This window comes from Aotus nancymaae, unplaced genomic scaffold (genome assembly GCF_030222135.1).
Source record: "Aotus nancymaae isolate 86718 unplaced genomic scaffold, 86718_ANA_hifiasm-v0.15.2.pri h1tg000064l_1, whole genome shotgun sequence".
NCBI lineage: Eukaryota > Metazoa > Chordata > Mammalia > Primates > Aotidae > Aotus > Aotus nancymaae.
The window spans coordinates 25,372,354-25,385,355 of record NW_026988479.1 but is presented as its reverse complement, the minus strand read 5'-3'; the positions used below and the strand labels follow the sequence as shown (position 1 = coordinate 25,385,355).

At 50.3% G+C, this 13,002-nt stretch overlaps 1 protein-coding gene across 15 annotated transcripts in view; it reads right to left on the bottom strand.

The window, feature by feature from the left end:
- Positions 1-13,002, bottom strand: part of TCOF1 (treacle ribosome biogenesis factor 1) — a 41,723-nt gene that overhangs the window by 9,299 nt on the left and 19,422 nt on the right. For 6 of the 15 annotated variants that reach the window (XM_012449939.3, XM_012450036.3, XM_012450154.3 and 3 more), the window contains 5 exons: positions 12,131-12,268; positions 11,777-11,944; positions 11,442-11,645; positions 2,830-3,016; positions 952-1,088 (listed from right to left, as the gene is read on the bottom strand). In XM_012449939.3, the coding sequence (XP_012305362.3) occupies positions 952-1,088; positions 2,830-3,016; positions 11,442-11,645; positions 11,777-11,944; positions 12,131-12,268 (834 nt within the window). Of the gene's footprint in view, positions 1-951; positions 1,089-2,829; positions 3,017-7,140; positions 7,516-8,083; positions 8,210-11,441; positions 11,646-11,776; positions 11,945-12,130; positions 12,269-13,002 lie in introns of those variants that run through there. The other 9 variants (XM_012449629.3, XM_012449704.3, XM_012449862.3 and 6 more) reach the window with 5 other exon arrangements.

The following is a 13,002-nucleotide window of genomic DNA, read 5'->3' as shown; positions in this document are numbered from 1 at the left end:
CACTATTCTCTAGTTTATGTTGCTTCCTCACCTACCAGCTGGTGAATAATTTTATGTGGGTTCCCTTGTTTAATGGCTGCCCCTCACCACTCCCTGACTGGCCTGGGAACTCCTTGTCCCTGCCTTGGTTCCTGCAGTATCCCTAGGGCCTGGCAGGAACAGATGCTCATGGACACAGTGACCACAGCCCGACTTCCCATCCAGCACCCATGTTCCCAGTTCTTTTTGTCCTGGAGTCCAGGGATGAGTCCAGGGAGTAGGTGGCACACTAGCCTCCCAACACTGGGGATTCCCAACTTTGCGAGCCCACCTCCTCAGGAAGAGAGGACGGAGTGTGTCATGGACATCTTCCTCTCAATGAGATGAAAAAACAGACTGATATGGCCCAAAGAGCAATGAACTGGGTCTCAGAAGACCCGGGTTCTGGCCTTGCTGAATGTTGGTCACGTTACAGCCCTGGGGGTAGGGATGTGTGCTCAGTTTTATGATCTGAACAATGCACAAGTCATTAACCCTACTCTGCCCAGCTTTTACATTCAGGCAAGGACCAAATAAAAATGCACTGAAAATGGTGAAGACTGGGAAGAATGCTAAAGTCACCATTACAAACACCAAAAAAGGGCAACTTTTGTTCATGGCATCATAAAACTGAAGAAAAAAATCAAAAGCCCCAGCACATTGGAAAAATCTCATGAGGAACTCAAGGTGCAGGGCTTGCTTGGCCCGGAGGCTGTGTCCCCAGATTACTCTTCCTCATAACTCAAAGGTGACTTGGGAAGCCAGCACAGGAGCTGGAGCCAGGAGACCAGAAAGCCTCTGGCTGTGAGGCCACTACCTCCGGGGCGTAGAAGTGACAGCAACTGCAAGCCATCCCATCAGCATGTGTAGGTAAGCATGGGAGTAGGGCCCCACCCTACTGGCCTGCATAGCCCTCCCTTGCCCACCAGGTACCTGAGTGGCTGGTCCCTCTTGTTTCTTGCCATCTGATATCCGACTGGACTCCTTGTTGCTGCTGTCCCTAGCCGTGCTGGCTTTGGGGGCTATCCTTGGGTGGGCAGTAGGCACAGTCACCACGTTGGTTCTAATGGCTGAAATGGAGCGAAGTGGCAGCATATCAGGGCACTAAAGCCCCACAGCCTCCTTAGCAGTGGCAATAACCCAATTTACCAACCTGTGCTGGGGACCTAGAGCCGTGCTCAGAGCTTAGAGGTAGAAGCTTGTTTACTTCCCTCTCCAAGCCTCCCAGGCAAGAGATGTCATTATGTCATCTGACAAGGCTCAGGGAGCTCAAATGGCTGCTCGGGGGTGACCCCAGGCTTCCTCATCCCCTCCCTCCCAGTTGGCCAGGCTGCCACTCCTCAGCAATGGGCCAGAGAACCGGTATCAAACAACTCTCCTTGCAGTTAAAATCGTCTCTCCTGAGAGTCCCTGTGGTTATCTGCAGAGGCCCAGGTACATGCAAGTTCTTTGAAGCACTGTTTTTAACAGCCAACTCCCTCACCCCTCCACCCTGAAACAAAACCCTCTGCTTCCTCCAACATGGTGCTGGCTACACAAACTGTGGCATGTCCACCTGAAGGACTTCTTTGTAGCCAGTAGGCATTGTGCTACAAATAAAAACGAAAAAACCTGATGTAATAAAATATAGAGTAAAAGTTACTGAGCGTTACAGTATGGTCTCGCTTTAAAAACACATGTATATCTTAGGTTTTTATAAATTAGCATTTGTCAAATGTTAACAGTAATTATTTTGGGCAGTAGAATTACAGGTGATAATAGTTTCTTAAGTGCTAATCTGTATTTTTATTTTTAAATCTCACACACACACACACGCACACACGCGCACACACGCACACACACACACACTTGTAGAGATAGGGCTCTATGTTGCCTAGGCTGGTCTTGAACTCCTGGGCTCAAGTGATCTTCCCACCTTGGTCTTCTAAAGTGCTGGGATTATAGGTGTGAGCCACCATGCCCAGACATAATCTGCATTTTGTTTGTTTTGTGTTTTTTTGAGACAGTCTTGCTCTGTTGCCCAGTCTGGAGTACAGTGGTGCAATCTCAGCTCACTGCAACTCCTGCCACTTGGGTTCAAGCAATTCTCGTGCCTTAGCCTCTCAAGTAGCTGGATTTACAGGAGTGTGCCACCACGCCGGCTAGGCTAATTTTTTGTATTTTTAGTAGAGGTGGGGTTTCGCCATGTTGCCCAGGCTAGTCTTGAACTCCTGAGCTCAGGTGATCTGCCTGCCTCAGCCTCCCAGAGTGCTAGGATTATAGGGGTGAGCCACTGCACCTGGCCTGTATTTTTACATTATCCTATCAGGATCAGGTATTATTTCCTTGTAAAAGTGTTATAATAACACTAATAGCAACATAAACTCTTTTCCTGCTGTCATTGGTAGAATCACAGTCCTGTCACTCGCTAAAAGATGAAATCTCTCCCTGTAATGTCACTGGCTTAGGGACTGCCTAACCCACTTTACATGCTACCAAGGATGGGAAGCTCACTACTACCCTGACTACCTGTTCCACATTCAGTCAACTTTTAGAGAGTTCTTACTTAGACTGTGTAGGAACCTGGTCCCTGCAGCTTCTAGCACAGGTCTGGGTTCCATGCCCGGGGCTGGCACAAAAAAGCCCTGGCAGAACTGCAGGTCTGAGCCAAGGTCTAATTAGGATGGCCAATGCAGGGCCCAGAGACCTGGCCCCAAGCCCCTCCTGACCAACACCTTGCTATGTGACTTAGCCAGTGTCCTGTCCCTTCTGGGCCTCAATATGGGGCAGTGCTGGTAGCCCCTCCCACCACTTCATAGGGGCTGCGCTCACCAGGAGTCAAGCACTGTGTAGCGGAGATCATGTCCTCATCCTCGCTCTCAGAGGAGGAACTCCTGGCTGTGCTCTCCGAGGCTCGGGCCTTCCTCGGGGTGCTCGCAGCCTGGGCTTGTACGGGGGTAGCAGCTGGGCCAGCTGGACTACGATTAGGGTCGACAAAAATCAGAGGGGGTTTAATCACCTTGAAAAACAAAAACAAAACACCCCCCCAGTGATTAAAGTCTTGGCCAGGGAAAGGAGATGATGGGGTTAGGGAATGTTTTACAAGGCTAGGGGTCCACAGAGCTCGGGGACAGCTGGGCACAGAGGCCATTCCAGCTGCCCAGGGTGCCCCCTCCCACCATACACATCTGATAAGACCCAGCACAGCACTTCACAACTCACAGAAGCCCACCTGACCCTCACAGTGAAGCCCTGCAGTCAGCAGGATCAGCTCCCTTGTACAGGTGGGAAAACCACATGCTCTGAGGGGAAGGGAGCTACCCAAGGCCACAGTGCCTACTGGAAGCAAAGCCAAGGCCAGAATGTCCAGTTCTGCCTTCTTTCCCCTGGCTAGCTTCAGAGACAGTTACCTGCTGAATGCAGGGGGTGGTCTAAGCATTTCCCAGGGCTGCCTAGTTAGAATATACAATTCACCTGGGGAGGTCTAGCTGCCCGCACCCCAGAGGTTCTGATGCAGCCCTCCTGATATGTGGCTCAGGATGAAGCGCCCCAGCTATACCGACTCAGTTTCTTCAACAAAAAAATGCACAAGAGAAACAAGGGTTGGGTAAGAACCAATAGATTAAGACTTAGAGGATTAATAACTCAATGTAGTATGTGGCCTTTAACTGAACTCCATGAGACAATAGAGGAAATAGACACTGGGTAGATCAACTTTTTAGGTGTGAAACTGTATTGCAGTTGTGCTTAAAAAAAAGTCCTTATAATTGAGAGCTGCATACTAAAATCCTGGTGGATGAGCTGACACATCTGAGACTGGCTGCAAAGTAATCCAGGGGCGTTGGGGAACTGAGTGGAGGGTTTGCATGAAATGAGCCTGCTCAGGAGTTCCTAATGTTGAGGCTGGGGATGGCACGTGGGGGTTCTTTACATTATTCTATCTTTGGATATGCTTTACATTTTCCAATAAAACAGTAAAAGAAAAAGCAAGCAACAGCAGTTCCCTGGTATTCTGCAGGCCAGTCTGGTTTTGAATTACAGCATCCCTGAACATGTTCACTGCACGCAAGGGCATCTCCAGGCTCATTTCTTTCCCAAATCCCCAGCTAACGAGAACACACAGTTGTGAGCCAGGGAGCTGGTTAGGTCTACGTTCTATTCCCTAAATGTCAGATCTGGTTTGAGCTCTGTTCCCTCTCTGGCCAGTGAAGAGCTGCAGGGCAGGAGGACGGAGCTGCCTAAGGCTAAGGAAGGAGAAAAGTCAGGTCGGGATTGGTCTCTAGCTGCTGTACCATCCTGCCTACCTCCTGAACCTGACCTAACACACCTGGCTCCTCAGGGTGCAAGGTACTGTGGAAAGGCATAAAGTAAAAAGTAAAACAGAAAGGTGCCTGCCTGAGGGTGGAAGCTTCGCTGGACTTAGTAGGCCTTTCCTACCCCTGCCAAATAGCCTCCCCCATGGCTGCTCTGATCTGCCACTTCCAGAGCCTTCCTTCCCACGATATAAAAAAGAGAAGGATGGAAAGTGGGAGAAGGCTTACAGTTGAGGGAGGGGGGATCTATATATATGTGAGAAGACAGGAACAGATTGTCGGGGACAAGAGAAGCAACGAACCCACTGAGGCAAACAATAGCGTCTTGGGATGTTAAAAGCAGCTCAGCAGCAAAAGCCTCCTCCTAGTTCCACCTGCCCACGCCACCCCACTGGGCCTCTGGGCCGTAGGAGGGAAGTGGTGCAAGGGGCTTGGCTGTGGGGGGCTGGGGCAGGGCACTAGTACATTATCCTTGCACTCCTACCATATGAGTGCAAGGATCAAGTCTGTAGAGTTCACAAAGGTGGGCAGTGAAGCTTGCCCAGGGTGTTGGGGAAGACCCACTTCTCATTCCACCTTTGTCATGACTTCGCTGTGTGGTCAAGCCCCTGAACTTTGTGATTCTCAGTTTCCTGTTTAATAAAAGGGCTAGTAGTAATCCCTGCCTCAGTTCATTCACTGGAGGGGTTCTAATGCACTATGGAAATTGCAAAGCACAGGAATGTAGTTCTGGGGTCAGTTTAAAAAAACTCATGGGAGTGAAGCAGCAAAACCAGCACTGCCTGAACATTTGGTTGTACCTCCCTGTAGGAAGAGGGCAGTAAAGACTCAGAGGGAACTCAAGGATGCCCTTCCTACCTGCAGGTCTGACACCTGCAGAACCAAACCGAGGGTCATTCTGGACGGGGCTCACCCCCTCCTGTCAAAGCTGAGCTCATTCTAACTGTGCCTACAATTCCAGCAAGTCTGGGGCACAGAGGGGGTTGATGGCCTAGGCTGTGGACCTTGGCAAGGGACACAACCACAAAGGCATTACTCTTCTAAGAATCTCTCAGAACTGCCTAGGGGTTGGTTAACAGATCTAGGCCAGCCCCACCCCAGGAGACTGAGAAATTCTACCCTTCGGGGATATGGCCTGGAACCTCAAGTCCACCCAAGAAGTCTTATCCCAGGCATTGAGACGAATGAGGCTCAGAGCAGGCCACTGCCCAGGGTGACCAGCAAACTGGTGCCAGAGCCAGGATTAGAAGTTAGTTCTCCAGGCACCAGACTGTAGCTCTTTCTAGAACCAATTATGCTAGGCCTCAATTTAACACCCAAATTTAATTTCTTACAGGTTTCTTTTTTCTCTTTGATTCAACCTAAAACTCTGAGAGTGGGGCCTACATCTCTTTGACAAAATAATGGAACAAGTTAGCCTTAAAAAATTTTATTACTGACAAATGAAATTGTATACATTTCTGGTATATAACATGAAGTTTTGACACACATATACATTGTAGAATAGCTAAATTAAGTTATTTAACATATTCATCATCTCATATACTTGTTTTCTTTTAAACCTGGAAGCTATTCCAGGCCCCAGCACAGACTCTGGCCTGAGGTCTGCTCTGCACAAAAGGGCAGAGGCATAGTGAGGTGGCCTAGGAATGGAGCCACAGTCTCTATCCCTGCCCACTAGCCTGGGGCTCTGCCCGCCACCCTGGCCTCAATCCCCTGCCCCACTGATGGGCTAAATAATAAAATCAGACTGAAACCTGTCAATACAGAGTGCTCAGTAAATGTACAGTAATGAAAATAATCATAATCAGTGAACTAGGGATTAGGAACTAAAGATCTCTCAGTCAGGCAGAGGCTGCAGCTTCCCCAGGCTATGCCTGTCTTCCCTGAATCCTCCTGGGGGGATGCACAAACTGCTGACTTCTTTTCCTTCTGCTTTTTAAATAGGGACTCCAGAATCTTCAGGGCTAACATACCAATTAAATGGTTCAGTTTAAGCATGATGTTCATTTTAATTGTGTTAGTCCGCCCCCACAGAGAAAGCCGGAGCGGCCCCCTCCCTCCCAGCTGTTTGGATCCCTCAGAGTCAGGCGGCCTCATAAAGGCTTCACATTGAGCCACAGGGCGATGCCCAAGCCCAGGGGAGTATTGGGGCAGTACCAGGCAACAGGTCAGAGTGTGAATAGCCTGGGCTCAAATACCAGGTCTGTCCACTTGTCATCAGCCATGTGATGCTGGGACACGTCTCTCAACTTCTCTGAGCCTCATTCCCAGTTCCTCAAAAGGCAAGTAACAAAGGGAGCTGCCCTCATGGGGCTGTTATGGAAATTAAACAGAAAAATGCAAATACAGGGCACTGCATAGTGCCTGCCACACAGGAAATTACCAGATGTTAGTTGTAGTTCATTACTTTTGTAATCTGTGCTATTGAGAAGAGAGAGGCAGTGAGCACCCTATTTATTGCTGGAAGTGTGCAAGCAGCATCTGACCTTATTGATGGACCGGTAAGAATGTGAGGGTGGTGTAGTGGCTCACATCTGTAATCCCAGCACTTTGGGAGGCTGAGGTAGGTGGATCACGAGGTCAGGAGTTCAAGACCACCCTGGCCAAGATGGGGAAACCCCATCTTTACTAAAAATACAAAAATTAGCCAGGCATGGTGGTGCACACCTGTAATCCCAGTTACTCAGGAGGCTGAGGCAGAGAAGTGCTTGAACCCAGGAGGCGAAGGCTGCAGTGAGCCAAGGTCGCACCACTGCACTCCAGCCTGGGTGACAGAGCAAACCTCTGTCTCAAAAAAAAAAAAAAAAAAAGTGGTATATGATATTCAAGGAGAGATGGTTCAGGAGACCACTCTGGTCTGGGGATTGCAGGACTCCAACATCTGTGGTTAGGCCCTGGGAGGGGAACGGGTGCTCTGAGGTGCCTGGCAGAAACTTCTGGGAGCTTGAGGCTGGAGGAGGACAAAGGGCAATGGTGTCTGATGGAAGGGCTAGGGTTCACACAGAAGCTTGGACCACACCAGCATGGCTGACTTGGGCCTCTGTAGAGGGAAATAAGGTGGGCTTGGTCCCACCCTTGGGGGTGTAGCCTGGGCAAGACCATGGCTTAAGCTCTGGGTGCAGTAGAGTTCGTGAAGGTGTGCCACAGGCACTTGAGAGAGGGTCCTGGGCAAAGCTCACGGGATTCGACAAGACTCCCAGTCCTAAACAGAAAACAGGGAGATGTAGGGAGACAGGGGACCAGTGTTTGAACCTTTCCTCAGCCTCTTATGAATCATGAGAACTTGGGGAAACTGCTTCAACTCTAAGGCTTGATTCCCCATCTGTCAAATGAGGCAACATTCCCTGCCCTCCTCACAGTTAAGAGGTACCCTTTCTTAGTCAGGGGACTGTGGCAAGTACTTTGTGTGCCGGCACCAGTACACAAAGGAAAGAGGGAGGCACTGGTATTGTCCTCATTTTATGGCTGAAACACTGAGCCTCACACAAGGGGCAAGGCATCTGCCCAGGACCACAGAGCCGGTGGGTGGTAGAGCCGGGCTTCGTCCCGACACCACCCGGCTCTGAAACCTGTATGTTTAACTGTGCATTGCTGCTTGCCTCACAGGGCTCAGACGAATGTCACAGTAGAGGAAAGAGCTCTGGAAGCTGTGAGGTGCTGTTTAAGTATGGCAAGATTTTCCCAATGGGAAAGATGTGCCCTCTCCCACAAGGCCTGCCAGCCCAGCTCTGTACTTGGAGCGTCTACAGAGAGAAGAAGGCATGGCCTACCTGGGTCAGTGGCAGCTCTTCCTCACTGCTCTCTGAGAACCCCTCCATGTTCCTTTCTGGAGGTGCTGGGACCAGGGTCTTGCCTCTGGCAGGTTTGGAGTTACCATCCTTCTGAGGGGACAAGACCTGGATAAGCACATGGTGGGGGAGAGAGACATCTACTGAGGGGGAAACAACCAGCAGGCAATGACCCTCAGACACTCTGGTCTCCAGGGAAGGCAGCTTGGCCCCTTCCTGCACATGCACAGGGATAGCTGCTGGCCTGACCTGCCCCACAGCCACTGGAAACATGCTTCTACCCTGCTAGTCTCCTTCCAGAACTGACTCCAAATTTGAAAGGGATGTATGACTTTGATGCAGCTAAAACCTGAGGGCTGTAGGGCTGTTGGCCCAGGGTGTGGACAAGAGGTGACAGCAGCCTAGGACAAGTTGCAGGCATAAGCCAGTGGTCCCAGCACAGTTCACTTCTGGTTGTAACACCCCCTAAAAGCAGGAGCTGCCTAGAAGTATTCCACTAGCTACCATCTCCTCCTGCTATGGCAGGCATGATGATGGGGGCTGAACTGGTGAGCACTGCAGTCAGAGGGCAGAGGAGGGCTCAAGAGATCAGGGTGGAGATGCTGGTGGTGATGGCAGTTCAGTGGTCCTTATTGGGGCGGAGGCCCTCCCTTTCACTACTCAACCTAGCAAAAAAGCTGGAAGATCTGTACATGTCAGTTCCAATTTTTAAAAGGGGCAACTACAATACACACCGCAGGCTGCCTCCTAAAGCCATGCCCCAATGTGTTCCTTGCTAATAGAACTTTCACTCTGTTCAGTGGCGCCTACCACATGCTTCAGGGAGGGTGGTCCTTCCTCCCAGCCAGTCAAGGGAACTACCAGCACCTTGTCTATGGCTAAAGGGGTAGCACGTCCAGCCTGAGGTCTGAGGAGCCTTAAGTCTACCCTCAGTCTTTTTTTTCTTTTGAGATGGAGTCTTGCTCTCTTCACCCTGTTGCCCAGGCTGGAGTGCAGTGGCATGATCTTGGTTCACTGCAACCTCTACCTCCCTGGCTTTAAGCGATTCTCTTGCCTCAGTTTCCCAAGTAGCTGGGATTATAGGCCAGTACCAGCATTCCGCCTGGCTAATTTTTATATATTTTTAGTAGAGACAGAGTTTTGCCATGTTGGCCAGGCTTGTCTCCAACTCCTGACCTCAAGTGATCTGCCCGCCTCAGCCTCCCAAAGTGCTCAGATTACAGGTGTGAGCACTTTAGGAGATGCTGCAGCCCAGCTATGACCATGAAGTTGGTAGAGCACAGAGATGGAAGAAATCTGGTCACTACTGATGCTCAGCTGAAGGAACCAGCTTTTCAGCAGCTTGAAACTGGGACTTTGTGCACTATAAGACAGTTAATCCCCTTATTTGAGCTTTTTAATGTTTTTTGTTGTTTTTCCTTTTTTTTTTTTTGAGATGGAGTCTTGTTCTGTCACCGAGGCTGAAGTTCAATGGCACAATCTTGGCTCACTGTAACCTCTGCCTCCCAGGTTCAAGCATTCTCCTGCCTCAGCCTCCTGAGTAGCTGGGATTACAGGCATCCACCAACACGCCCGGTTGATTTTTGTGTTTTTTGTAGAGACAGGGTTTCACCATGTTAGCCAGGCAGGTCTTGAACTCCTGACCTCATGTGATCTGCCCACCTCCGCCTCCTAAAGTGCTGGTATTATAGGCATGAACCACTGTGCCTGGCCCATTTAAGTTCTTTTGAATGGGGCTTTCTCCTGCAGCTTAGGCCATTCCCATGGATAGAGAAACTTGTTGAAAACATAAAAACAAAAAAAAACTACACAGGCCAAAACATGGCTGGGGCCTATGTCTTCGTCTGGCATTTAGATCCTCCATAAATCTACCAGTAACAAGCACCTGGGAGGGCCTGCAGCCTGCAGGACAGCTGTGTTCAGTGACCATGCGCCTTCATGCCCAGCCCCTCTGCACACACTGAAGGCCCCCTCCACTTTCGTGTCTAGTCATCCTTCAGGCTCAGTTCAATCATCCCCTCCTCTTCTGGTCTTTCAGTGACCTATTTCAGCTGTCAGCACCACCAGCATACTCTGTGATAATCTGGTCACCTGTCTTGCCCCACAGACTGTGAGCTCCTTAAGGGCAGGGCCAATGTCTTTCACCCCAGTCATTGTTGGTTTGGTGTATCAAAGGCAGAGGTTAGGGCTAGGGAGTGTTCATCTCGGTGCTTGTTTTACTCACAAAGAAAACAGAAATCTAAGAGGTTATGGAGCTTGGCCTAGCACAGTGAATTCCAGCTTCCCTTAAGAAATGGAAGATGTGGCCACACAGAGGGTACATTTCCATAGTCACGACTGTCTGAAGCCGATAGGAACTGTCCCTCTGGATGGGGCAAGGGCTCCCCAGTGTGCCCTACTTGCTGCCACTATCTACTGTCTCTCCTGACATCCATCATTTCTGCCAGGCCTGCATCAGTCATTTCCATCATACATCTGAGCCTGTCAGTGCTGGAGCCTGTCACCCTACACTTCTGTAGGATGTAGCCACCCCACTGCCTTCTGCAAACAGACCTAGGGAATCATCCAGATTTTCTTTCTTTCCACTCTCCAGGTCCCAGGCTTTACACTAAGCTAGACAAGCCCTGCCTGAGGAGATACACCTGTCTATGTGAGACCCCCAAGGCCAACGTGAGGGATGTGACTTCCTCCATCTCCCCAGGGCCTCAGGGCCACATTCCAAGATTCCTTGGGACTCTGACTGGGAGAGTCATCTTGTATTAATGTATGCACAATAACTAGCATTTAGATTCTTGGTCTCATATCCCGTGATGGGAGATACTCGCCTAGCCTGGGGGCTGGTGGAGATCTGGACCTTGATCTAGATCCAGGACACTTTTAGCTAGGGAAGTCTTGGTTTGAGGGGTTTTTATAGCAGGTTTTACCTAAGGAGATGTGGATGACAGCAGAGGGAGGAGGACACAGTGAAGCTGTAGCCTTAAGCCTTAACCTGGCCTTCCTTTTCCTCATCTGGCCCTAAACCCTGGTTTTTCATTTTTTTTCTTTTTTGAGATAGTCTCACTCAAATTGCCCAGGCTGGAGTGCAATTGGGTGATGTCGGGTCACTGCAACCTCCACCTCGTAGATTCTAGGGATTCTCCTGCCTCAGCCTCCCAAGTAGCTGGGACTACAGGCACCTGCCACCAGGCCCAGCTAATTTTTATATTTTTAGTAGAGACGGGGTTTCACCACATTGGCAGACTGGTCTTGAACCCCTGACCTCAAGTGATCCGCTCCACTCTAAACCCCAGTTCTAACTGAGGAGTGGGTGCTGGTGGCTCAGAGGCCTGGCAAGTCTCACCTGGGCAGAGGTCACAGCTGCCGGTGCCTCCCCGTCACTGTCCAACTCCTCACTGCTGCTCCCTGAGTCATCCTTCTGCCTCCCCGCCTGGGCAGTCAAAGGCCCTGTCTTCCCAGGAGGTGCTGGGCCAGCCCCTTTCCTGGGCGACTCCTTGGCAGGGACCAAGGCAGCTCTGACTTTGGGGCTCTTCCCTGAAGGCTTCATCTGGAGTGAGAAATAGGATGAGGGGAAAGAGAGCCCAGAGGGCGAACGTGTGAGGAAACAGGAGTTGGATGCAGCAAAGGTGGCTACATCCCATGTAGAGGATGCTCTCTCCTTACTCCTCTCCAGCGTACCTGAGCTGGCATCTCCATCGTCTCCTCCTCACTGTCCGACTCCTCCTCACTGCTACCAGAGTCCACTTCTGGCCCTGTCTGGGCCACTGCCTTCCCCACAGGTGGCACAGATGCTGGGCCCCTCACCAAGACGGCACTGTTCTGGGGGTTTCTTGCTTGTGGCTTTACCTGAATTGCAGGGGGATAATGGTATTGGAGGTGGAAGCAATTCCTTTCTGGTCCCACTCCCTATCACAGTACAACTCTGGGTGGGTAACCTGCCCACGCAGGGCCCTTCTCCAGGCTGGGGTCAGTGAGTGGTCCTCCTGTCTGCCCCAACCCTCCATACCTCCTGTGATTTCTGACCCTACTTGCCTTGGCTGGAGATCTCTGTTTGGCTTGAGCAGCTGCACTGACAACTTTTCCAGGAGCTGAAATTGTCCCTTTCACTGAAGATGCTCTGGCGGCAGCTGGGTTGGCTTTGGCCTGGGTTTTTTTTACTGAGGTTTTCACCTGAGTGGAAAAATGGGAATGAAGCAGGGAAAAGGTGAGATAGAGTAAAGCAGCTAGCCAAGAACACACACTCTACAGCTGGGGCCCAAGCCCAAGTCTGGATTCTGGCTCCTCTATGCAATAGCTGTATGAACCTGAGCACATCACTTGATCTCACTGGGCCTCAGTTCCACCCTCTATCAAAAGGGGATAATAATAAGGCCCACCTACACAGGGTTATTGTGAAGACGAAATATGAGATTCAGAGTTTAACATAATGTCTGGAACATAACATAACATAACATAACATGAATGTCTTGTGCATTAGCTAAGCACAAGACTACCCAAAACAAAGAGTTTTCCAGGCTCCCTTTCAGCTAGGTGGCCATGTCATTGAATTCTGGTTCAGGGAACCTAAGTCGAGTGCCATAACAGGTCAGAAACATGTCTCTTCCTCCTCCAGGCTAGATGGAATGCTGAGGGTAGCTGGAGCATTCCAGTACTGACAGGGCTCAGATGTGTGATGGAGCTCAAGCAGCCAGGGCAGAACAAGGTTTTGCTGTTCAAGGTTTTCTTCAGTTTAACCTAGTCTTAACCGACATCCAGAGAACCCCAAAAGGCCTGTCAGGGACTCCAACAAATAGAAGAGCAAGAAAGAGGGGAATTCCCAGAGTAAGATCCTTGACAGGAATGATAACAAGCCTAATGTGAAGCGGAACGAGGAAGCTGGCAGCATCTCAAGGCCCTTGCCTCAC